Source organism: Chroicocephalus ridibundus, chromosome 7 (genome assembly GCF_963924245.1).
Source record: "Chroicocephalus ridibundus chromosome 7, bChrRid1.1, whole genome shotgun sequence".
In the NCBI taxonomy this organism is placed as follows: Eukaryota; Metazoa; Chordata; class Aves; order Charadriiformes; family Laridae; genus Chroicocephalus; species Chroicocephalus ridibundus.
Window position 1 is genome coordinate 31,418,010 of NC_086290.1, and position 25,319 is coordinate 31,443,328.

Here is a 25,319-nt window from a genome sequence, read left to right on the forward strand (position 1 = left end):
GCAGGACAGTTGTGAAAGCCAGTGTGACATTAATGAAGACATGCTGATTTTTATCAGCTGGGCCAACATCTACTGCACAAGAGCTGAAAACCACCAATAGAAAAGATACATTGCTCTTTAACACTATTTAAGGTTCCTGTTGAAATCAGTAAATGCAGAAATCTGGGTTATTACAATGCAACATCTGAGACACTTTAAAGAGTCTGACGTGTCATCAATTACCTTCAACAGTTCAGTGAAGCTGTAAGGTGAATAGTAGTTTCCATCATTTACAAGGTGGTGAAGTTACTTGGTTGATGAGGTCAGAAAAGGATCTGCAAACATGTTCAGCTGTAGAGAAGAACTCCTGCTGCAAAGCAGACTGTTGAGCTGAAAAGTAGAACAGATTTTGAGTCTTTCAGGACATTTGGATGCTGCCCTGAAAATCTCTTTATAAATCTCTAATTAAAGATAACTGTAGAAACAGCAGCTTTTTCCGTCACTCTCCTCATTACATCCTCATTATCAAAAGTGAGGCATCCTAAGTGTTGAACACAGCTCTGCTGTGTAAGAGCACTGATTACAAAGGGATTTTGTACTGCTGGAAGTCTGCCTGGGACTAGTCATAGTTACAGTGTGACATAAGTGGAAACAGAAAAGGCCTCCAGTGCCCTCACCAGTATAAGTTTGCTCCTTAATTGACTGCTGAGACTGATTTCCTCTTATGCGCTTTGACTCATCCTGTTTCAAATCAGTCCAACATTAGGGGTTATATTCCACATTACAGGAATATGCTCTACCTTACAGGACGGAGCTGGAGTACTTCTGCAATGGCAAAGGCAAGATTCTGAGTTTCCTTTGAGGGTTAAATGATTATGAACGATATTATAGAGTAAACTGGAGGAAGGCGAGAAGACAGCGTCAAGATAACTGGGAGAATTTATACCTGGTTGGGCTTGGAGAGACAACGCATCCTTCAGTTTCATCACTAGCTGCTGCAGTTCCACTTCCTCACTGACATCCTTCTCATCAGGTGGTATCTGCACTGCAGTGGGAGTAAGAACTGTATTCTTCACCATGCCACTGAGGGAGTTTTCTGTCAATTCAGGCAGATATGCTTGATTCTCCTTTGCTCTTTTATACTGTCCCATAAAGCGTTTGTCGCTCTGCAGGGACACAGACTCCAGAGGCTCTTCTGAGAATACAAAGTCCGCTGCAGTGGGAACCTCAGGTGTCTGTAAAAACTGCATTCTATTTGCAGAGTTGGGGGAATTCAAAGATTTCCAGTCTGCACATGTTCTGGAAGTAGGCCTTAATTGGGCAGGATTTAATCCACCGGGCATTCTCCTTTCCAGCAGTACATGTGGATTTCTTGCCATTATATTCTGACACTGTGCAAAAGGATACTCTGATGACTGTAACATTGCCTACAATAGACAAAACACATAAACTACATTTTGAGAACAACTGATATTTTGGTTTGCTAGTAGTACTAAAATAGGTAAGAAAATAATTTGGGGTCAGAATAATAATATTTTTTTAATTTCTGGTGAACTAAACCAATTCTTTTTGCAAATAAAAGATTTTCCTGCAATAAAATAAAACTGTGATTGAGTTTGGACAAATTTATGTCCACAATTACAATCTGAAGACATTATATGTTTTAATGTCATTGAAAAGTAGGAATAATAATGTTCCAAGAGTACATTTGCAGGAAAATTGTTCTAAAAGAATTAAACAAAGGGAAAAATAGATGTGTATATTAAACACATATCAAACACCTCACACTTGTTAACATTTGAAATTCCAAACTAGGTAAGTTGTCAGTGCCACAATTGTACTTGGAATATTCTAGACAGAACTATGATGGCAAATACCATTCACTGCATGAACGCCGAGTCTGATGTAACTGGGATGCACTGAGCTGACTGTGCATGCACTGAACACTTAACTGTATGTGTGCAGCCACTCCTGCATGTTGTGACAGGCTAGCATCACAGCATACACACAGGATGGTAGGACATGCCAGGTCTCACTGGTCTCCATGTGCAAGTGATACAAAGCTGACCAAGTGTGCACTGCAGATATGTCTGGCTTTTCTCTATGTTTGACCATGCCTGAAAAATAGTCTAAGAAGAGCAGCACTACAGAAAATGCTACCTGAATGCTGTAGGTGGCAAATATATATGCATTCCCTGTGAAACAAGGGCCTTTTTAGAACCTCAGAGATACTTTACATGAACAAGAGTCAATACAATTGAAAAGAGATAAAATACTTTCTGTAAGAGGTCTGTATTACATCTCACTTCAAGACAGCAACTAGGAATGACAAAAGATTATTTTATTTATGCAATACCAACACAGGATTCTTCTTTAAAGAAAAGACTGCAATGAAGTATCTATCACTTCTGTTTGTTGGAAACCATTTTCTCACTCTTATTGGAATACCCTCTCATTGTTTTCATTGCAGATATAAACATCCCAGACATGGACATCTGTGCCAGATGCTAAATGACAAGAAAATCTCTGCTGCAAAGAGCCTATCTGCTTTCTCTGAAGACAGCAACCTTAAATGACTAAGCAGACAAGCCAAAGGTGCACCAAATAGTATCAAGAGCACTGGTCTGTAGGAAAAGGAGTAGTTAGTATCCAGAAATTGCCCACAGCTGTGAAGATTCTTGGTATATTTATCACTATACCTTTACTTCTTGCTTCATTTGCTGCAGCTTCATTTGCAGGTTTTCATGGCTTGTTCTCAGGCTCTGGAGCTTTGCCTCTATTTTGCAGTTTTTGTCTTCCTGGCAGTTGTGAAGAAATTGCATTTTGTCCTTCCACTTGTTGAACTGCTTCTTCATGTACCTGCCAGGGAAACAGAAGAGTGGAAATTTTGCTACATCACACACACGCAAATATATGCAGTTATGGAAAAGAGCAAATACTGTAGCACAAACTTTCTCCTCTTTGTCAGTTCAGGAAATTCTTGGCAGCTTTGGGGTTAGAGGCCAGTATTTCAGGAACTGGGCAGTATACATGGAATTATCAAGAACAGGAGTGTTCTCGATGAGGAAAGAGGTGAGCTGAGTGGAACTGTGGCAAAGACTGAGCCTTACATTTTGGGGTTTTACCTTTCCTGCAAACATGGCTGCGACAGGAAAAACATTATAGCAGTCCCTCTGTCTAGAAGCAAACTACTTATGGCAACTCCCTGACCTGCAAAAGATTCCCATCATTCTCCCCTGGGCAACAAAGGAGTAAAAAAAGCCTCTCCCCTTTTGATTTAGTTCCTTCTTGCTCCTGGTATTCTATGCAGCTTGTTTGGTGACACCGGCAGTTTCTGCACAGGCTACTTGTCCTTGAAAAGATACTGTGATTTTTGCAATAAGTGCCACCCTCCCATGCAGACCAGAAAAAGTTTAGAAATTACCTACTCAGAGCACAGTATGACAAAAATACCACCCATATCTCTGTTCTAGAGTTGAGATTTCTCTAAGAAGTCAGGGTAGATATACAGTTTTGTCTTCCCCGCAGCTGAGGTGGAGACGGACAGAAAAACTTGTTAACACTACAGTAATAAATCAACTGCTGCTTATCACACATTAAATAGTTATCTGCCTTGCTTAGTTACATCCAGAAGTTCATCTGATTCACTTTCCTGTGGGTATGCATTGGTTCACAGACAAGAGCCCCATCAGTTTCACTGGAATTATGCAAGAATGGGACAGCAAGTCAGACTGTTAAATTAAAATTAATATTAATATTACAGTGGTCCCTTGTAACAACATTTAATGGGTGTTTACTGTAAAATGCTGTAAAAAACTAGCTCCAAGCCCAGTTCTGTGAACTGGCAGATAAATGCTGGAAGTTGGTCCACAAATAAGAACAAAGAGCTTCCCATGAGTAATATGATTCACTCACCCAGTTATATGATAAGCTTTGTGTCAGAGGGTGATGCAGTATTTCAGGAGCAGGCTTCGCAGATATCCTCTCAGCTATTGCTAATCTAAACGAAAGCTGAAGATCTTTGCCATATCTCTTTATTTTCCCATGTAAGAACAGAGAGTGAGGTAAGGACACAGACTTACAATAAAACTGCAATTGCTTTGCTCTAGTCTTGGAGTGCCCTTGTGTGAATTTGGAGCAGCAGTTATACGTTGACTTGTATGAATGAAACAAAACAGGAACAGAGGGAAATGAACATACTGAAGGAAATAAAGGGAGTAGATTCAGGATCAAATTCTACACTTAGCTGTAATTCCATTGGTTTCAGTGGTCATAAACATGATTATATCTACAGCACATTCATCCATAACTACAAAAATGAAGGAGGGAAAAGCAAAAGTGAAAGGAAGAAGTAAGCGTGTCTGCCCATACACCGATATTCCCTCCTCCAACAAACAAACCACCCAAGAAATTTGTAGTTTAGGAATTAATATTTTATTGTGTCAAAGATTTGAATATCAGAAAGGACTTCTGTGATAATCTAACTTGTGGAATTTTTATGAATAGTTACTGTATTAAGCTTGTAATCTCTATTTGACTTATAGCATATTTTTTAGCAAGATATCCTACTTTGATTTAAACACTTAATGTGAATGATGAAATTTGTTTTGATTAAGCCTTACTCAGAGAAAAATTTGAAAAAGTATGCTATTCTGACATTGTTATGTGAATGATCACTTTTTTCCCTTAAAAATGCCTTTTAGGAATGTAAACTAACAATTGCAAAAATGCTGATGAAAGCAAACCAAAATGTTTTGCTTTGCCAGAAATTGTTATTCCAGTGATCTCCATTTAGAATTTTTGTTGCTGAGTTTTTATCATTCATCACCATTTGATAGGATTTTTTTTAAAATCTCAAAATCTCTAAAGTATGGAAAAATCACTTTAGCTCTTCCCACCATTCAGTCCCATACAGTAATTATACCACTGCATTTACCAACCTGCTCTCATTGCGAATGCTTTTGATGGATTCGTGCATTTTTAACACATCTGCTTCAAAAGAGCCTATTGCCTATAATAAAAAAGAGAAAACTATCTGTTTATAATTTTATCAGCAATAACATTTCATTTTCTATGCAAATTTTGCTATAAGAGGGCATGATAAATTTGGGATTTAGTCTGTTTTACAGATTTACTAATTAAAGTTTTTATTTAACTGATTGCAAACAACTGATGCATTAAAGTATTTCTAATGGCTATTAGAATGGACTGGAAAATTTACTCTATAGAACAAATTCTTTGTCCTATATAAAATTGTAAGTGTATGAGAATTTCTTTTGTTTTAAATTAGAACAAAACCCTCATTCCCTGGAGTTTCTGCAAAATGGAATATTCTGATTTGGGAACAGTCTCTCCCAAGTCCCACAACTGGTTTGGGCCAAGGAGACGAAGGGAGAGACTGGATGTAGCAGAAAGAAGAGAAAGTCAAGTCTTTGGTCTTTGGATGGAAGTAGCAGTCTCTTGGGCCATGCAGGGGACAGTAGTCCAGAAGTCAGGGAGACAAACACTTTCCAGGTAAGCTGTTTTAGAGGCATGGTATAAGCTGGGCTGGAAACAGGGATGCCAAGAAATTATGAGACTAAGAGCTGGGTCCCTAGGACCTCCAAGCTCATGGACTCTATTAAGAACTTTCATTAGACTTACAGTCTGCGTGCTTTTAAGCAACACGGAAATAATCTGCACTATAGCATGTTGGAAATCAGTATAAAACTGCTCAAAAAGAATTCTCAGCCTAGAGAGAAAATGAACAAGAGACCAATGCATGTGACAGGATCCTACTACAGGGATGCAAGTTCTGTCTCAGTGTCTTCTAGAACAACAAATGCCAGCCAGCAAAATTACATGCTTAAGAAATGTCTGCCCACAACTTCTCCCGCAGGTATGTGCTGGCTGGCACTATATCTCAAGCTGGGCAGTAGTGTCCTAAAAGACAGATCTTCCAGAGGGCAGTACAGGAGTAGCAGCCAAAGGAGAGACCTGACACGCACAGACTAGTTCTCAGTTACTGAACCCTTGGCTTCCGGGAAGAACAAGATGAGTGGATGACACAAACTGGTTTGAACACTACCCAGTGTTCCCTATATTCCGAGTATGTGCAGGGCTACCAACCTCTCAAATAAATATAGAAAGAAAAAACTGTTATGTAATTATTTTTATCTACACCGTCCTACCCACTCCTCTAGCATCATTTCTATGAGGCAACCTGGAAATGGATTAGCAGAGAGCTTTTATGCATGAGCTATTTTAGTTGGAGTGGACACTACTCTGGGTTTATCCTTAAGAAGGGCCCATTCTGTCCTCTTGCTATTGCCATGGTGACAAAAATGGCCTGAGCCTAATAAGAATTAAGGCATCCTTCCTTGACATTTGCTTGCAGTAGGAGGACACGATGGCATTTTTTACTGTCAGAACACAGAGAGAGGAATCCAGTCTCAGTCAGTCTTTAACATGCTACTCTAAGACAACTTGAAAAGAAAAAGAGTAACAGAGAAAATATTCTTAGAAATACTTCTGAAGGTCATGGAAGTCAAGGAGTTAGTCCCTAATCTTGAGAAGGTATCAAATTCAAGCTTCACTAAGTTTTCAGTTTAGACATTTTTTTCCACAAGTGAGAAACTAACAAAAAGGTGAAGCTGCCCATTACATTTATTTTTCATTGGTAATTATTCAGAAGGCAATTAGATATTAACTTGGTAGGTCTTCCTCACAGCTTTAGCACTATTACAGCTTCATGTTTTGCTCACCTGAGCTTTTGTCTTGCCTTGCTCCAGTGTCTTGCTGTTATTCTCGCTCTTCTGTATTGCAGTTCTGTTTTCAGATACGAACTTGGGTGACTCCAGGACAGGTCTGTCCACTGGGAAAGACAGGTTTTCAGGCCCATGAAGTGGGGAAGCGCTGAGTTCTGCAGGGGGACTGTATACCAACAGCGAAATAATGAGTAGAGAAAGGATCAAGCCTTATATGGTTTCAGTACCCAAAAAGATAAAATTAATGCCCTATAAGTAGAGAGACAGCTGTGCTATTGGCTAAGCAAGAAGTACGGTTTAGCTATGCTTGCTGGTACATTTTGGCTAAAAGAATTAAATTCCTTAAAACAAATTCCATTCTTTCAACAGAACCTCAACAGGTTCTTCTTTCCACCCATTTAGTATCAGAGCAATTTGACACCTCTTGTTTTTGCTTCCTTTAGCCAAGAGCTAAACATCTTGGGAAATTCAACTACAACAAGACAGCTAAACATCTTGGGAAATTCAACTACAACAAGACAGCAAAGGGCCAGATATCCTGCTGTTCAGTCCATTCTATGCTAGGAAAAGCCCAGAAAACTATCAGCCCCACGGTGATGCCTGTAATGGCAACCTCAAATTCTTCTTTCTCTCATTGCTACCCAAGCATTAGGTAAGCAAATCCCCATAGAATTACAGAGAAACCGTGATTGCTCACAGAAGGATTAAATGACATTCAAAATGAAGAAAGACTTTTTGTTGCTGAATACAAGTGGGGAGAAATCAGCAATGGAAAATGTTTTGCATTTCACATTCTAAAAAACAAACACTGAAATAATATTTTCTGAGAGAATTACTGTAGCTATCATCCATTGGTCTTACTGTATATAAAAATTGGTTTCTAATAGCAGTGTACTTACCTAGCAGTGTAGCACAATCAAGTTTTATAAACAGATTTTTCTCCTCCTTTGCACAAGGATGAAATAAATTCTTTTAGAGAGGAGTGACCAATTTTTTCTATTTCAGCCTCACCGCAGCCTCATTTGAAGAACACACATGAGATGCAAGAGAGTTGCTAGGTCTTTGTACTACTAGGAAGGAATCTCACCCTTCATATGTTTGGAGTGCTTACCTTGTATAATCATTCCTTCAATTCCTACACCTAAATATCAACCAAAACCTCAGAGCAAGGAAGGAGCAACTATAGGGAAAACCACAACACAACCTCCAATGCCTATTATTCACAACTGTGATCAATGGAAACACAGTAATGAATTTTCTTGTTAACTAAAAGCACACAAAACTGAACTGATCTGAAAGAACTGGAATAGTGAGATCAGCTACTCACTATTGTGAGTAATCCCACAGAGCTGCAATTCAGTGGGACTTGAGTAGAATGACTATCAGTGAACACACTGTGGGTCACATGTGGAAAGCATTCACAGTTAATTTCCAGTGAATTTGTCACAGAGGAGGTGCTTAAAAATGCATGCAATTGTGACAAGTACTAAATATTGGCAATGCTTCACCCTAGACTAAGCATAAGAAATGGCATGGAAAGACATGACATAGGGAAGGAGGGAATGAAAACACAAGTACGCTATATTTTACCAGACAACTGGTCATTAGGTTGTCAGCATGGTAATCATGGTTAAGCTACACAACAATGAGCAGCAATTTTCCATTTATGCTTTCTCTTTTTAATGGAAAAATCATGACATGGTGTCTGTCATAACAAAATCACTTACTCAAAGGACACAATCAAGCAGCCTGACATATTATTCAGAGATTATGAACTCATCGGAAACAGAAACTCACAAAGTCTTTTTGTGAGTAGGGAAGGGCCTTTCCTCCATTATTTCCAGAGCCCTCCTTCTCTGAGCCTCCTTTCTTCTGCAGCGCTCTTGAAACACGTTGTTCCTGATGGTGCGGAGAAAGTGCTTTAAATTCGCCTTTGCTGACATCTATTAGAATGAGAGATAATAAAGAAGGCAGTGAATTTTCAAACAGGTGCTGCCCAGAAGTAGACACAGTCCAAGGCAAAGGCAAGACATAAGAAAGCAAAGGTACACCTGTTCAACAATTGAAGGGGTTAATGGCTCCTGTCAGCCCTAGAAGGGAAGCTGAGGTGGATGATGATGCAGGACCACAGGCAAGAGCGGCTCCAATTCTGCTAGGTAAGCAAAACACTGCCTGGGCCAAATTCAGGCAGCCTGGAAATGCTTAACGCAGGATTTTGGCAGTTACAATGATTAAATTCACAGTCACAATGATAATTCTGCCCAACTAGTGTCTAAGTTTCCTTTTGATCAATGGGAAGAAGTACTTCTATACCTGTATGAAGTATTAATCGATACAGCCTTCTGTGCCTCACATCCTCCTCTTGTACAATACATTAAAAACCACACTTCCATTTGTCACAGCAGTGTCAGGCTCAGGCACAACAACTAAGCTCAGTATTATTGGAGGACACAAATCAATTCTGCCCCAGGAAGTGATTGCTGCAGAACATGGGGTGAGCCCTGACTGACTGAACAGGAAAATAAAAAGAAAACATACAGCATGCCTCCCAGTCATTTCTCAACATGGTAATAAAATTACCACAAGGTGTCAGCACAGTAAGGAATAAAAAAAGTGCTGATATTTCAAATCCCCACTCAGCAGCCTATTTCTGATAAAGACAATGTGAATACTCACCCAGCCAAGGACAGCATCTGATAAGAGTGGAAGGTATAGGAAAATCCTTTTATGTCTCACACAAAGGATATAAAAATGGTATCTGTCACATTGAGTAGCTTATGTTTCTAATTTTGGTATAGATTTTAGCCACAAAAGTAATATTTACAGGGTTAGTGTTAGAGTAGGGCTTCATAAAGGAAACCTAAGTTCAGTGATCCAGTTGCAATATTGCAGCAACAATGTAGGAAAGCTCAATGTCAGACAATATAGGAGAGGAAGGGGACTTCATTTTAAAACAAAACTGATTTCACTCACTCATACTCACTCACTCACAATCTCTAACATACATGTGTCCAAGTAGCCTTGCCAGCATTCACACACCAAGGTGTATGTATACACATGGTAGGGCCATGATGACTTACAGTGACATGGAGAACAAGAGATGTCAGTTCTCCTTAAGCCTCCTGGGTTCCTCTTAGCATGACTGTGTGCTGGTTTTTGGCTGTGCCTTTAGCTCCTTTAGGAGCTAGCAGTGATTGTGATCTTTTTTCTCCTTATTTGGGTGTTTTATGTCTAGTTCTTTACTTTCACATCATCACCTCTTGTGATGGCATCTTCAAATGGCACTTTGTCCTTTGTTTCACGCTACCTTTTGTTTTCCTGATTTGATTGTCCTGAGAAGCTGTGCATGGAAGTGCTGTGATCCTGCTGACCAGCTAATCTAGATTGCATCATCTCCTACCTTGTTATATCCCTCTTGCCCTTCCTTCTGGTGCTTCCAAATCCACACACTCCCATTCACTCTCCATGCACACTGATTTTAATGTCTCTATTAGTAATCTCTACATGAGGAGATCAGTTGCCATTTGATTCTCCTACTTCCTCACACATGGAGGACGAGGAAGACTATTTGGAGGAATGAACATCTATCTGTTATTTTTAATGCAGATATTGAGCATTCAGATATAGTTCCTCACAGTGTTAGCAACAGGGTTTGGTTTACAGAAAGAGAGCAATGAAGTGGTGACAGTTTCATGTTCCTCCAGACAAAGGGTGACTGCAAGAGCAGTCTAACATTCTTTAGTTTTGGTGCAGACGCTGGCTACCCAGGTATCTTTCATGTTAAGTGCAGCGTTTCAGGAAGGAGACCATGAAGTACAGCTTACAAGGGAAACTTTCATGGGTGCTTTTTAGCTCATTTACCGGAACAGAAGAAAATATTGTTATATAGATCCATAAAAAAACCTGCCTGCCACTATGTGCAAGATCTGGAATCTCCTGCTCAAAGGAGAAGCTGATCTTTCATGCACAAATTCCCAGTGTTGAACTTTGCCATTAGTGTGATGAAAGCACAAGTTACACCTGTAATGGAGCTCAAGTAGGTGAGTTTAGTTGGGCCCATTCTGCCTCTTTGTGCTGCATCCCTAACTGACAGAGACAAATGAGTCCAAAAGGTTTACAATAAAGTGAAAAAGCTCTGAAATAAAAGAAATTTCATGCAGGAGTTTGTATAACTTTAGGATGAATTAATTTCTGAATAAGTTGGCATTGGGACTGGGAGGAAGGAGCACTGGGAGACACTGAGGGCCTTTTCCAGAGGTTTAAGGACAATCTGCAAATGGCAAACTTGCCATAAAACTCCTTGGGAGGAGGACTTGCACTATGACATTTGATGGCTCTAGTCAGTTATTTCAGAACAAAACACTCCTAAAGTTAGAAGCCCTCTTTTTCCTTTCACTGAGTCACTGTTCCCAGATTAATAATGCTAATATGTCATGACCATTATGGCTGACACACAATTTCATAATCAATGTCGTTCAAAAGCCTACTGCCTACTTGCCTACATGAAGAACCTGAACAGGGAAATGAATCAGTACAATGGGACTCTACCTGCACACAGTGTTCCATAACAGGATGTGACCTCTTATGTGGTTTGCTGAGACGGCCAGTGAAAAAGCAGGCTTGGCAAAGGTCAAAATTGAGGCACTTCAGACAGCGATATCTGTGAGAGAAAACAGAGGGATTAAGTTACTTCCCCACAAGTAAGAAATTGGCGAACATGAGCGTGATTACTGGAAATCCTGATCCCTGGGTTCTGAAATGCAGAGAAGCACTTTTGTCAGAATAACGACTTTCCTCAGCATTTTCTGAATGCAAGAGTTATTTTGTCCAAATGACGCTGGACTATTCTCCAGAACCCACTAATTATTTTGCTATTCTTTATTTGCAGCATCAAAATTCAGTCCAAGGAAGAAACAGTAGTTCTAGTACCATTTTTGAGAATGCAGTTCCATCTTCGTATTCTTCTTATGCACCAGGTTATCTCTATTTGCTGCTCTCATGGAACAAGTAGTATGACTATATTGTTGATATAGGATTTGCAACTTTGCAAAAAAGTAAACCTGCAAAAAAATAAACCTGAAAGCTTACTATTAGTGAGAAGAGAGTAACAGAAAATGCTTTTCTGAGCATTCTGGTCAGTAGGTAATGGATAGTGTTGTTTTTATACCGTTAAGCCATTTTATAATTCATTTACTTAAATGAATACGATGCTAAAATGGATAACTTAACTAGCCAGTTAATTGATTATGGGACAAAGAACTAAGAAATGAGATACATGGGTTTAATTGGCTTTACCACCGAACTTCCAGTTTACTTTCAGTAAGTGTCCATAATCATGTCTGTGCTAGTGAACTGAAGAGAAGCAGGATGCAGGCTTGAGCACTAGCCTGTGATGGTTCTCTCTTTCCCTATCTTACTTGTTAAACTGGATTATGTCCAAAGTTTGTTGCTTAACAGCAGTAAGAGCCTGTAAGGTATGCAAACAATGGTAATAACTATTTATGTGGATGCTATAGACTACAGTAATTATTGACGCACCTGAGGCCTGTAATGGGGAAAATTTTGCAGACTCTGCATCTAGCTCGGTGAGAAACCATTTCTGTGGCTGATAATCTGTAACACGTAGGGAGCCACAGGAGAACAGCAGGCTCCGATCTCAGCCAAGAGAGGAATTTTTCTTCAACAATTGCTGAATTCAGAACCTTGAAAAAATACATGTCTCAAGTTCAGTCGTTTACTTGAAAAGAACCGGTGTCTCATCTACAATTACTAATAAAAGCTCTGATGTCGGACTCTTCTAGCATAGATTTTCCATTCATGTAAAATGGTACAGGGTTACAAAGGTGTTGGAATAAATGCAGGAGTCTTCAGTAGTATCTTATTGAGCAGCTTTTCTATAGATATAAATTCTGCTATACTGTGAGACTGACAAACAGTCCCTCCTCTTAAAAGTAGATACTGGTGGGTGTTATATGGTGATACACTTTCAATTTTAATCGACCAGCAACATTCAAAATCATTTCCCAGGACATCATAATTTCACTCACCCCATGGAAACAGCTGTGAGTCGCCATCTCCACACAAGACAGAGTGCAGCTTTCTCCCACAATGGCTGGGATCTGCATCAAGAACATAGGCTTAGAAACACCTCAATAAAAAACAGATGTTCCCATCATACTCTGCTGATATGGTGACAGCACACAGATGGTGAAGCATCTATAGAAATGCCATTGTACATACTGTTCTGAAGAGAACCTGTTCATATTCATACCATCACTATGCAATTTCGTAGTTCAGTATGTGTCAGAATTATTTGCTTCCAGCTCACTTATTGAAACAGATCAACATACTATGTTGCCATACTAGAATTCTGAAAGACACTGGGTTTGAACCTCAGGGGTCATTTTCAGATAGCATTTTCAGTGCCAGTTCAGCTGGAAATACCTGTATGCTAAGCCATTTTTCCACAATTGCAAGCTATTCTAGTGAGTACAGACATCCGAAGTTTGGAGTTTCTTTAGGAAGAGCTGTATGCAGCTGTTCTCAGGACCTGTAAGCTCAGGCAAAATGAATGCACACAGGCACTGATGAGAAGGCTTAGTTTGACTGAGAAAAGCTACAGAATTTGATTCCTTTGCCTATTTTGCATGGTAGCTCCCTATATCCACTGAGTGCCCTACTGACTACAGTCCCACAATGTAATAAAACATAAAATATATCAACTGTGTATTTTTTTCTCCTAGATTAGGATAGTCCTACAAGATCTGTTGTGTAACAGCACTGCAGTGGTATTACCTGATTTAAGTCTGTTAGTAGGCTTCTCAGGGCACTACGGGTAATCAAGGCCGCATTCCCATCAGGGACAGCATAAAACTGGAAGAAAGCTGAAAACAACCAGAGGAAAGAAACTGGAATCCTGGGCAGAGCCTGAAGTGTCTTCTAACTACTTATTCTCAAACTGTCTGCATGATGATTGCAGCTTACCAAATAAACCCCTCAAGAAAGTTCCCCTTAATTGTCTACCTGACAGGCACTCAGTGACTGCTGTGACAATACTTTCTTCCTACAGGCAGGGGAAAGAGAAAAACAAAGAAATTATGGCAATTCCTTATTCCTGGCAGTTAAGACAGGTAAGGATGAAGGAAACAATGAGCTCATTTTCATGTCTGTAAGAAAAATATTTAAATATGTTTACACAAGATATGACCTATTTAAATTGTGAATTGTTAATTCCAAATTGTAATTTGGAAGGAAATACACAATATGCAGTGGGAAAGTATGAGGCCAACTGCCACTTGTGGTCCATTTGTTCTCCATTTTGAGCATTTAATTCAGGCAGAAATCTTTGTGCTGCACATTGCACTGGGGTACCTTTATCTGTCATACTTAGTTTTTTAAGCATTTTTGCCTAATGTTAAAAGGTTCTAAAAGTTTACTGGACCAAATATATAAAATTGCTTTCTAACTTGAACTAGGGTTTTCTGTTCTTTTCTGCTAGGCAAATAGAACTTGGCCTTCACTTTTAAGGTCTACTTATCTTAAACTTTACTATGACTTGTTCTGAGACTCTTTAGGCAAAGATGGCTACGGACATTGATGGAAAAATTCTTCCACATCAGCCTTTCTCTACAACTAAGCAGTCAACATAATTTACTTTTTCCATAGCAGAACTGTATTTTCTTTTCAACTAAAAAAATTACAATGGAGATTTTTCTCAACGTCCAGTATTTCAGGCAGTGTATAAAATCATATATTTCCCACCTCTGTATTTAGCCAGTAGAGTGTCTCCTGAAAGGGCAATTAGGGCAGCTGCAGCAGATCTAGTTTTGATATAACCTGTTCCAGATCTAGAAAAATAAAATAAGTTACACCATATTCACTGAGAATATAAAAACTGAAATCTCTAAAGAAAAATATATTGCTCTGTTGGAAGACAACTTCAAAACTGATATTCTTTCATATGTATATAGCTGATGTTGCATTTTAGTGGTATTTTGTATTTAGGACCCTTTGTCACTGAACAGAGTTAACTGTTAAAGATAGCATGCAATATAAAACAAAAAGACAGCATCTCCTTCAAAGACCTCACATTCCAAATAAAATATAATTTTACATTTACAGTATGTGCCCTAAACAAATTCTGCTCTTCATTTGTGGAAAGCCTTCCCAAACATGAAAGAGAAAGCAGGATTACAAACTGATTTTTGTATTATATCATCAGGCATCTTCACTGTGGCCCCAGATCTGCAGTAAGCTTCTCTTGTAGGGAAGGAAGTAAAGGAACTTTATTTCCTTTACTTCCTCTTGTAAAGGAAGTAAAGCTTCCTTTAATTTCACTGCAACTCAAATTAATGAAAAGGGTATCTGCAGGAGCAGGACTTTAGTTTTGATCATTAGATCATAAAGAATGTAGCCTAATTTAGAACTCAAGTTTGCGACATAGGCACCTAATGAAAAAACTTTTCTCTATGTGAAGCCAAAGCAAACATGAATTGGAAACCATAAATCAGGAAATCCTGGAATATATTTAAGATACCACTTTTGCAAAGCAGTGCTGCACTTCAGAATATCACTACATAAAGTTGCCTTCAAGAATCTTTAGATAAATGGCATTTTTACAGAGCATACTGCATAAAGCTACAATATAGTCTCTAAAGTATGAGCTGCATGGGAAATTGTTGGTCAAAAGTTTCTAGAATGTATATATGTAGTTTTTCCAGAACTTTCAGAGAAAAAGTCTAAAATTAAAGCTAAGGTATACAATCAAAACCCCTTATGATGGTTTATGTAAGCTTATTAAGTAAGCTGCCACACAAAAATGCTCTTGCCATTAAATACTTTCCAGTGTTGATAGTGGAGAACAGCACCCTATAGAGAAAACAGGATTGGAAGAAAATTGTAAGAAGCTTTTTATATACTACATACATGGCAAGAAACTTGTGAAAATTTTTTTCAGATGCAATTACAGCAAAACCAACATGATACACTGTCCTAAGAAAACAGAAAAAAAAGGTCAAGATAGTCCTGTTAAGAATCATTCTTCTAAATGATTTCCACACAGTGCACACAAATTACAAAATATTCTTGATGTTTCTAGTTTTGTTTCATATTACAACATTTTATTCTTAGCCTTAATTGATTTTTTGAAGTACAAAAAAATTCATAACATGGGACCTTAAGCAGCAGTGATCATATTATTAATAGTGATTCAAGAAAAAGTCCTGCAGACCATTTACATCTCACTTTCAGTAAAAAACTTTGCTCTGATGTAGAAGGGAATACATTTCACCTGTAGTGAATAAATTATACAATGAACTTAGCCTTTTTCTTTTAAATCTGATACAATCACAAACCAATCCTGCATTTACTGAATGAATTTATTATTCCCAAACAATACATGAGAAAAATATGCTCTGTGAGCTCCTTCCTTATTATTCCCAGAAACTATTTGCTATTCACAGGAGCTAGCTGATCAGCTTAGTTTAAGACAGTAGTTTTGTTTCATAATTGGTTGATGAACTTTCTAAGCTGGAGAAAAATTAATAATGAAAAGTGACTGGCCAATTCTTGACCTGTGCATGGGTACTGTCATTCAAAGGCAAATACAAGTTCTTTTCCAGGAGCGTATCAAGATATCTTGGCAGTTAAAAGAAAAGCTACTCTCTGTAAAGCTGTTCACAGAAAAAGTTAGCATGGACTAGCAGACATCTGGACTTCCAGATAATTTTGGAAACATTTAACCACCGTTTCTCTGATAAAGCTTTGCGCCACATATTCCTACAGCTGAACTACTCCCATTGTGTATACCAAACAAAATACCATCAAAATGGGAGAGTTTCATATAGAAATGGTTTAAGAGTGGTAGAAACAGACTTAGTCTAGCAGTACGTCATGATGGATTTACATTTGTGCTTCCTCTCACCTGTCATACATGGCAACTAGCAGGCTCAATGTGAATTCAGCGGCTCTTGGATCTACCTGGCCTGGTTTTTCTAATCTCACCCTCTGGAACAGTTTCATCAGCATTCCAGAGATCTGCTGCACTTTCAGAGAAATCTGCTTTTCCCTCTGGCTCCGTTCACTTGGTAGGATGTGCTGAATCAGAGAAACATCAATCAAATGCACTGTGGGAAAATTAAAGGAGAAATGAATGAGAATCCCCTTTCCTTCCATGAATGGAAGCTTGACATTTTTTTATTACAAGTGCCTAGCCAAGACAAGTCTGTAAAATGAAGTCTAAAACAGTATGCAACATAAGGAAATAATCTGGGAAAGGTCTTGCTAGGTTTATGTATGTAGTAAAACTTTTGAGGCTACAAAGACAGAACAGCTCCACTGAACTTCCCTGGATGCGATTTTGGGATAAATAAGAAGGGAAAAAAGTAGCAGAACTAACTGCATTCAAATTATACAGGAAAATAGCATTATTAACTGCATACAAATTATAGACCTAACTTTAATTCCACTTACAGATAGCATAAAACTATGCATCATTCACTAGTTCAGAAAAAAGCTCGCCTGGGACTGTGAAAACAACTTGTGCTTTGATGTAAGCTTTCTCCTCAGGCACAAATACGAAGAGAGGGGGGCACTATGGCCAAGAAAGGGGCAAACAGGTTGTATTATAAATGTGCCATGGAATAACTAATATCCAGTGGGAAGAGAGAGCTAGGGCTTCTTAAAAGTCACATTCAGTACTGCAGAAGCATGATCAATTAGAATTAACATTGGAAGAGAAAGATTGTAGTAGACTGAAAGGTTGTAGATTGCTGAAGAAGCAGAGAACCTACAATATGTCATCTATGGTCTTTCCAGCACAGATGGGAAAATATCAGCATGAGACACTGGTGAATCTCAATCTGGAAACCCATGTGCAATTCGTATCACCAGTGTTCAAGGAGGAGTAGTGTAACTGGGATAGACACTATGAGTGCCTAGAGGAGACATGGAGGATTAGGCAACAGAGCTAATATCTGTCTGAGTTGGTATGTCCATGTTGTGACACATAACACCAGGCAGATCTGCCAAATCAGGGCTGAGATCAGACTAAATACATTCATAGAAGAGCGTGCCCAAATGAAAAAACATGGCCAAGGCCAACAAACTTGTCATCTTTTCTGTGCTACCATGAAGACTTCACTTGCAATGTTGTGCATTTTCGGCAACAGACTGTTTCAGGTGGAAAATTCAAGATTTCCATGCATTTTAGCTCAATATGGAATTTACATGCAGTAAATAGCCAGGGGTTTTCTCGTCTATCATATTTTATTTTGTTCTCATTAATACTTATAGTATCAATTATAATGCCTGTCAATGCATTTTTGATGATCCACGATTATTTGCAATAAATCAACTCCTAATAAACATGAGAATTCGACATTTAACGAAAATAATATACAGATAAAGATGCATAATTGCCAGTGATATCTACATAGCAGTGTTGCAGATTGTAATAATAATTTGATTCTCCCATGCCTTTAGAATTTTACTAATGTATTTCCACTGACATTCAAAAAGGGAAAAAAAATCAATTTGTATATGATGTACTATCTAGCTCTTAAGCGTTCGTAATGCATTCTGAGATTCTCAGGTGGAAAATAAGAGAGGAAAGCAGCATAATAACTCATTGTGACAGCAACACAAATTTTTTACAGATTCTTCTCCCTGTTAAAGCAGAGGGTTCTCTTCAGCTACTAACACTGGCACAGACTTTGTACAGAGCGTAGTTTTAGGGCTGTTCTGTAGACAGAGCTCTGAACATCATTGAAGGCCTCTGTGAAAGAAAACAAACACACGTTACAATAGAGTGGTTCATTTAAAAAAAAGGAAAGAAAGAAAAACAAATCGTTTAACCAAAACTAAAACTAACCACATTTGGACTTGATCAAACCCGACAATATTCTGAAGGAAAATTTTGAAAAAATGAAAAAAAATTAAAACATTTTCTTTTTTTCCCAATAGCTTTGTGGCGAAAATGGTCTTTCTATGACCAGTGACATCACAAGTCATAAAAACATTATTCAACATAGACAGCACTCCAGTTTCTTTGGGAATCAAGTCTATCCACAGACCAGAAAAAAGGATATGCATATTTTTAGCCAAGATCATAATAAAATAATATTTCTTCAGGCAAAACAGTTTCTTGATCAGAGATGCTCTTCGACAAGGAACAGTTTGTCAGTCTGCACAGCAGGGTTATTGTTTTGGATACATATTGTTTCAAGTATTAAACAAATTTTCTGTCAAGATGTACATCTGGGACTCTCACAGAAGAAGATAAGCAATTTACCAGAGCAACTGGCTTTTGACATGTCTACTTAGTAATTCCACCCAAGCTGCTTGACTAAATCCTATACCCTTACATGATTTCAGCTCGTTCCTTTCACATCACTGAAGGATGGGTGGGAATTAAAGGCTTCTGAACATGACCCATACCTGATACTTTGCACACATACCTAGAACTTCAAGAGAAAAAAAGGTTTGTTAACAAAGCTTTAGAAACTAGAAAGGGATTTATCAGTTATCCTACTGTTCTCAGAGACTCTTTTGCCCTGTACTTCAGAGAGGAAGAGTTATTCACAGCTGATAAAGGTCACAGATAAGCAACAAATATGCGTAACTGAGAAAAAATAACTCACAAAACTCTCTACCTGTTTAGTCTGGCAATCAACTGTGTGCAACGGTTTCCCACAAATGTACCAGACCAACATGAACAGTCAGCAAATTACGGGCTCTGCTGGTTCCCAGATGCTGCCTATGATATAGAAATAAGCCAATATCTGCTATACCATCTGTTTAGTCCTGCTCTTGTCATACTATGTTTTGTGATATTACTTGAAGATGTATTGTAGCATGTCATACAATGTGAAAAATGAGTTTTGATTTCCATGCATCATCAGTTCTTTTTCTTCAGTAAACTGATCCAAAGCTCTTCTGAAAGTAACAGAAAGGCTCACACAGTTTTCAGTAGGCTACGGATTAAATTCCAAATGCTTATTTTCAAATACAAATGCTAGAAACGTACACATGATCCAACTCAAACACCTTCCATGTGCAAGATGACTTTCTAAGTGGAGGCAATCTGTTTTAGTAGCCATCTGCTACTCACTTCAAGTCCATCCTTACAGACAAAATGTGACCTCAAAGTAGGGCATTCTGTGCCTGTCAAGCAACAGTTCCAGAATTAACATGCAAGAGCACACGAGTAAAACAGCAGGCAAAGGAAAAAAAGCCCCCCCAAAATACAAAATATTTTAGGATTATTATTTATGAGAGGCTATTTAGGGGCACGAAACTCTTTCATTTCTCATAGGAATGGAGCTTCCCCTTTGGACAGAAAACCAGCATGTAATCATTCTGCACAGGGTCAAATTTCACCTCAACTCATAAATGTCCTTTCTTGAGAAGCTGACAAAGGAATTCCTACACATATAGAAAAGAGTGCATTGTTTCCTGACATCTCTAGCTGGTTACCTGCTAGGCCTGCATTTTGCGCTACTTGTTATGTAGCAGATGAAGTATCCACTAAGATTTTGCACTCAGAAAGGCAGCGTATGGCCATCCTTCATGCCTATTCTAGAATACGTCAAAAAAACTTTATTCTATATTATAAATTAGGGAACACGGCCCTGTGCACCTGACCATTCCATGCGCCAAGGTGATAATGGTCAGGGAAGGTGCCAGGACAGATCCAAAAATAAAGGTAGAACAGCACAGCTGTGTAATTTGTCATTTATGTGTTTCAGCACGGAGATTCTGAAAGTGGCGTGACTTCACTACAATTCATTAGTTTCTGTCCAAACAGACACAGAAATGCCTCTTGAGAAAAGTTGGAAAAAAATTAGAAAAATCCTTACCCTGCAAGTCTGGATCCATTTAAAATGAACAGATGGCATTAGGCGTTCTATAATGAAACAAACCAAAGTGTAAACCCACATTTTTTAGACAGAGACATATCGAACCACTCATATCAAACCTTTTAATCTGAACAATTTACTGGATGCATTTCAGAGATGAAATTAAACAGAATTACACAAACCAACATAATAGTTTTGGTGCCACATATAGAGAAACTCCAGAAAATTGCATGCTCTGTATGCTCTCTGCTCAGGATAAAGTAGGAGTAATTCTAGTAACTGCAAAATTGTATCAGGGTGAAAACAGTCCCCAAAACAATTTTAAGTACAGGAAATGGTATCTTTCAGTATTGGAAGAGTCCAGTGTTTACATACACGATTATACAGTCCATAGTGTATAATTTCAGGTCAGAGAGGGCTTACTTCTATACCAGACTCTTCCCAAGATTCACTGATTGCAATGGCTCATGAGTCCATTTTCTAAAATTTTCAAACTGAACTAAAGTTTTCAGCTAAGCTGACCATATATCTTTTGAGCTGAGAAGGAAGGGAAAAAGGAAGCATAACCATGAATCTACTTCTTTATACAACCCTGAAAGCAAAAGTTAATTATGTCCCCGACAATAATAGAAACTGAATGTCTCTCCTGAGGATTTATTTAATGAATCATAGAATGGTTTGGGTTGGACGGGACCTTAAAGATCATCTAGTTCCAATCCCCCTGCCCTGGGCAGGGACACCTCCCACTAGACCAGGCTGCTCAAAGCCCCATCCAGCCTGGCCTTGAACACTTCCAGGGATGGGGCATCCACAACAACTCTGTGCAACCTGTTCCAGTGCCTCACCACACTCACAGTAAAGAATTTCTTCCTAATATCTAATCTAAATCTACCCTCTTTTGGTTTAAAACTGTTACCCTCCTTGTCCTATCACTACACCCCCTGATAGAGTCCCTCCCCATCTTTTCTGTAGGCCCCCTTTAAGTGCTGGAAGGTCGCTATAAGGTCTCCCCAGAGCCTTCTCTTCTGAAGGCTGAAGAGCCCCAAGTCTCTCAGCCTGTCTTCACAGGAGAGGTGCTCCTGCCCTCTGATCATCCATCAAATCCATGTCTCCAATTTAGAGACAAGGATGTTGTGCAGCACAGTGTCAAATGCCTAGCAAAAGGCCAGCTAGATTATGTCAGATGCTCTTCCCTTATCCACCAATGCTGTAACCCCATTATAGAAGGCCACCAAATTTGTCAGGCGCGATTTGCTTTTAGTGAAGCCACATTGTCTGTCATTGATTTTTTTGTTTGTGTTCTTATTTTCCATGTGCCTTAGTATAGTTTCCAGGAAGATCTGCTCCATGATCTTGCCAGGCACAGAGGTGAGACCGACTGGCCTATAGTTCACCAGGTCTTCCTTTTTTCCCTTTTTAAAATGGGCGTTATGGTTCCCTTTTTCCAGTCAGGGGGAACTTCACCAGGCTGCCATGACTTCTCAAATATGATGGCTAGTGGCTTAGCAACTTCATCTGCCAGTTCCCTCAGGACCTGCAGATGTATCCCATCAGGTACTATGGATTTGTGCACCTTCAGGTTCCTCAGATGGTCTCTAACCTGATCTTCTCCTATGGTGGGCTGTACCTCATTCTCCCAGTCCCTGCCTTTGCCTTCTGCAACTTGGGCAGTGTGGCTGGAGCACTCACTGGTGAAGACCAAGGCAAAAAAGTCATCGAGCACCTCAGCCTTCTCCATATCCTGGGTGAGCAGTTCTCCTGTTTCCTTCTGGAGAGGGTCCACATTTTCCCTAGTCTTCCTTTTATCACTGATATACCTGTAGAAGCTTTTCTTGTTGCCCTTGATGTCCCTGGCAGATTTAACTTTACCTGGGCTTTAGCTTTCCTAACCTGATCCCTGGCTGCTCGAACAATTTCTCTGTATTCCTTCTAGGTTAGCTGACTGTGCTTCCACCCTCTGGAGGCTTCCTTTTTCTGTTTGAGTTTGTCCAGCAGCTCCTTGTTCATCCATACAGGCCTCTTGGCATTTTTGCCCAACTTCCTCTTTGTTGGGATGCCTTGTTCCTGAGCTTGGAGGAGGTGATCCTTGATTATTAACCAGCTTTCTTGGGCCCTTCTTCCCTCCAAGGTTTTATCCCATGGCTCTCTGCCAAGCCGATCTCTGAACAGGCCAAAGTCTGCTCTCCTGAAGTCCAGGGCAGTGAGCTTGCTGTGCACCCTCCTCACTGCCCTGAGGGTCTTGAACTCCACCATTTCATGGTCACTGCAGCCAAGGCTGCCCTTGAGCTTCACATTCCCTACCAGTCCCTCCCTGTTAGTGAGAACAAGGTCCAGCATAGCACCTCTCCTCGTTGGCTCTAAACTACATTATATTTTTAAACATAAAAATATAAATATTAATTCAGTATAGTAACTATCTTTCAGTTAACATTACAGTTGAAAAACACCAGATATAACCGACCTAAGTTACATGAGTCTCCAAAGGCCACATATATGGCTTTTAGTGGGGACAAAAAGGAAACAAAAAGGAATAAATAAAAATTAAATAGTCCAAAACTATTTAGAACTTAAACAATAAATTTGGTATTAAATCTGAACTCACCCAACCTTTCCATTTATTACTTTTTTCCAGTGAGAGTCACTGATCATTTGTTATACATGTGACAGAATATTAGCCAATTATGAAGCATAAATATTCAATGATCTATAATTATTGAGTCTACCATAAATGTGGTGGTGAAAGCTGCAACTTCGTGTTCCACTCAATAACCTATAAATATTTAAAATGATGGGAAATAGATTTGCTTTAATAACTTCTTCATTAAAGACTACAATGCCACAGTTGTTACTGAAGTCCTTCTTTGAAAGAAATACCACTATGTTTCTTTTTCACTCTTCTGTTTTCTTCCCTACTAAGGTTCAGAGCTTGGACTCAACTCTGGGTTCTGCAAGACTGCAGTTCTATCCAACAATTACATAGGCATGTAAATTTGCTTATACAATTACTCCTAAAACGAGTGCAGCAGTATATGGCTCTGCATGGCTTGACAGAAATGTCAATGTAGGGAAATCAATGAAATCAGAAGATTCTAAGCAATGAATTAAACATAAGTGTTTAGTGAAAGCTACACGTAGCAACCTAAAAGACAGAGTTTCAAACACACAGCTTGCCTCATGTTTTCCTCCTTTTTTTCTCTCCACCACAGGTACATAAAATAAAGCAAGATGATGAATATAAAAATACACAGGTTAAACTCAGATTAGAACTCATTAGAATTTGCTCCCTCAAATAAGAGCAGATCCACTGACGTCACTGAGTTATACAGCATGCATAATCTATTAGCACTTGATACTTACTGTAAGATGACAAGCTCTCTATCCAGTACAGAGCAACATCTAACCTTTAAATTACCCATATGGATAAGCACGCTATACTCTTTTACTAGGGTATTCATGGTCCTGAAGTTAAGTATGTGTTTATGTGTTTTACCAAACTGGCTGTCATTGTGCAATATCATAACATCATACCCATGAACCCTGCCTCCAAACAGTTATGAAAGGCATTATTAACATATGTACAGTCTACATTTTGACGTACAAAACTCTACGAAGAGTCCAGATCTTGATTGCTGTAGGAGTGCTTGGGTTAAATGAACAGAATCTACTTCAGTGTTAGCACATCTACTTTATAATGAACATTATGAAGGCAGAAGCAGCATCTGCCTGCCAAAACATCAGATCTGAACTAACGCTGTTAGTTGATACACTATTTAAGTCAGTGTGTCGTATTTCAGCTACATGTGCCCCTTATTAATAATTAAAAACACTTCCACAAAACAAAAAAAAGAATTTTAAAATTAATTACAAATGTACAGGCAATAAATTTTTACAATTATTAACTCCGATCCCATTAACACAAATACTGTTATGTGCAGACAAGAGTAACCTTATTCTTGAATCCTACTGGAACGTGCAAGAAAAGTAACATGTTTGATTACTTATACATATTTTGTTTGCCTATAGAGGCTGTCAGAATACATACTTTAGCAAATAAAATGCATTTTTAAACATGTTACATAATTAAGTTAAAGTGCAGAGAAAGACAAACCAGATCAAGTAAGGCAGACATCTCCCAAAAGACATGATGACAGAAGCCTTCCTTCTTCTGAAATCAGACAACATATGATCAACATTTGAAATATGCATAAAATAAACAACAATTACTTTTGTTTCCTGTGAAGGGTGAAAACATTCTATGTTGTGTTCAAAGGTCAAAATTATTTTCTCTTAAATACAGTAATGGCGCTTACCTTTCTCTCAGTTACTTACTAACGGCCCAGAAGTCAGACAACACCGCCAGAGAAGTCCAGTAGTTTTATAGCACTTAAAAGTTGACTTCAAGACAGAGTGCTAAAGGTTTTGCTTTTGAATGAATGCTGTTCACAACAAATGCCTGGCAAAGGCCCAGATCAAAGTATCAGGTAATTGTCTAAGCAGTCAAAACAGAGAACACTAATTAATTAGTAATAAATATCCTGAATTATTAAAGATAAAACTTCTTTGATCTTTGTTTCAAAGCAATTTTTTCTTATGGTTGGAGTGCAATATTTCTAAATTGAGGGGCCTTTACTAAGCGCCTCTGAGTTGCTGAGAAATAGTGTTGCTATAGAGACTGAAAATGAGGTGGAAGCTGGCACAATAATGCAGAAAGCACAGTATGCTGTAACAGACAGTTGGT

At 38.8% G+C, this 25,319-nt stretch overlaps 1 protein-coding gene across 1 annotated transcript; it reads right to left on the minus strand.

Moving 5' to 3' along the window:
• Positions 1-265: 265 nt before the first annotated feature.
• Positions 266-24,946, minus strand: DYTN (dystrotelin). The gene is made up of 15 exons (XM_063341049.1): positions 24,892-24,946; positions 20,582-20,628; positions 18,424-18,498; positions 16,648-16,849; positions 14,487-14,572; positions 13,521-13,609; positions 12,773-12,844; positions 12,264-12,427; positions 11,274-11,385; positions 8,523-8,668; positions 6,723-6,891; positions 4,920-4,990; positions 2,679-2,838; positions 926-1,406; positions 266-369 (listed from the first exon to the last, which is right to left on the minus strand). Exons 2-15 carry the CDS (start codon positions 20,598-20,600, stop codon positions 266-268), a joined length of 1,950 nt encoding a protein of 649 aa, XP_063197119.1. The 5' UTR covers positions 20,601-20,628; positions 24,892-24,946.
• Positions 24,947-25,319: the final 373 nt, after the last annotated feature.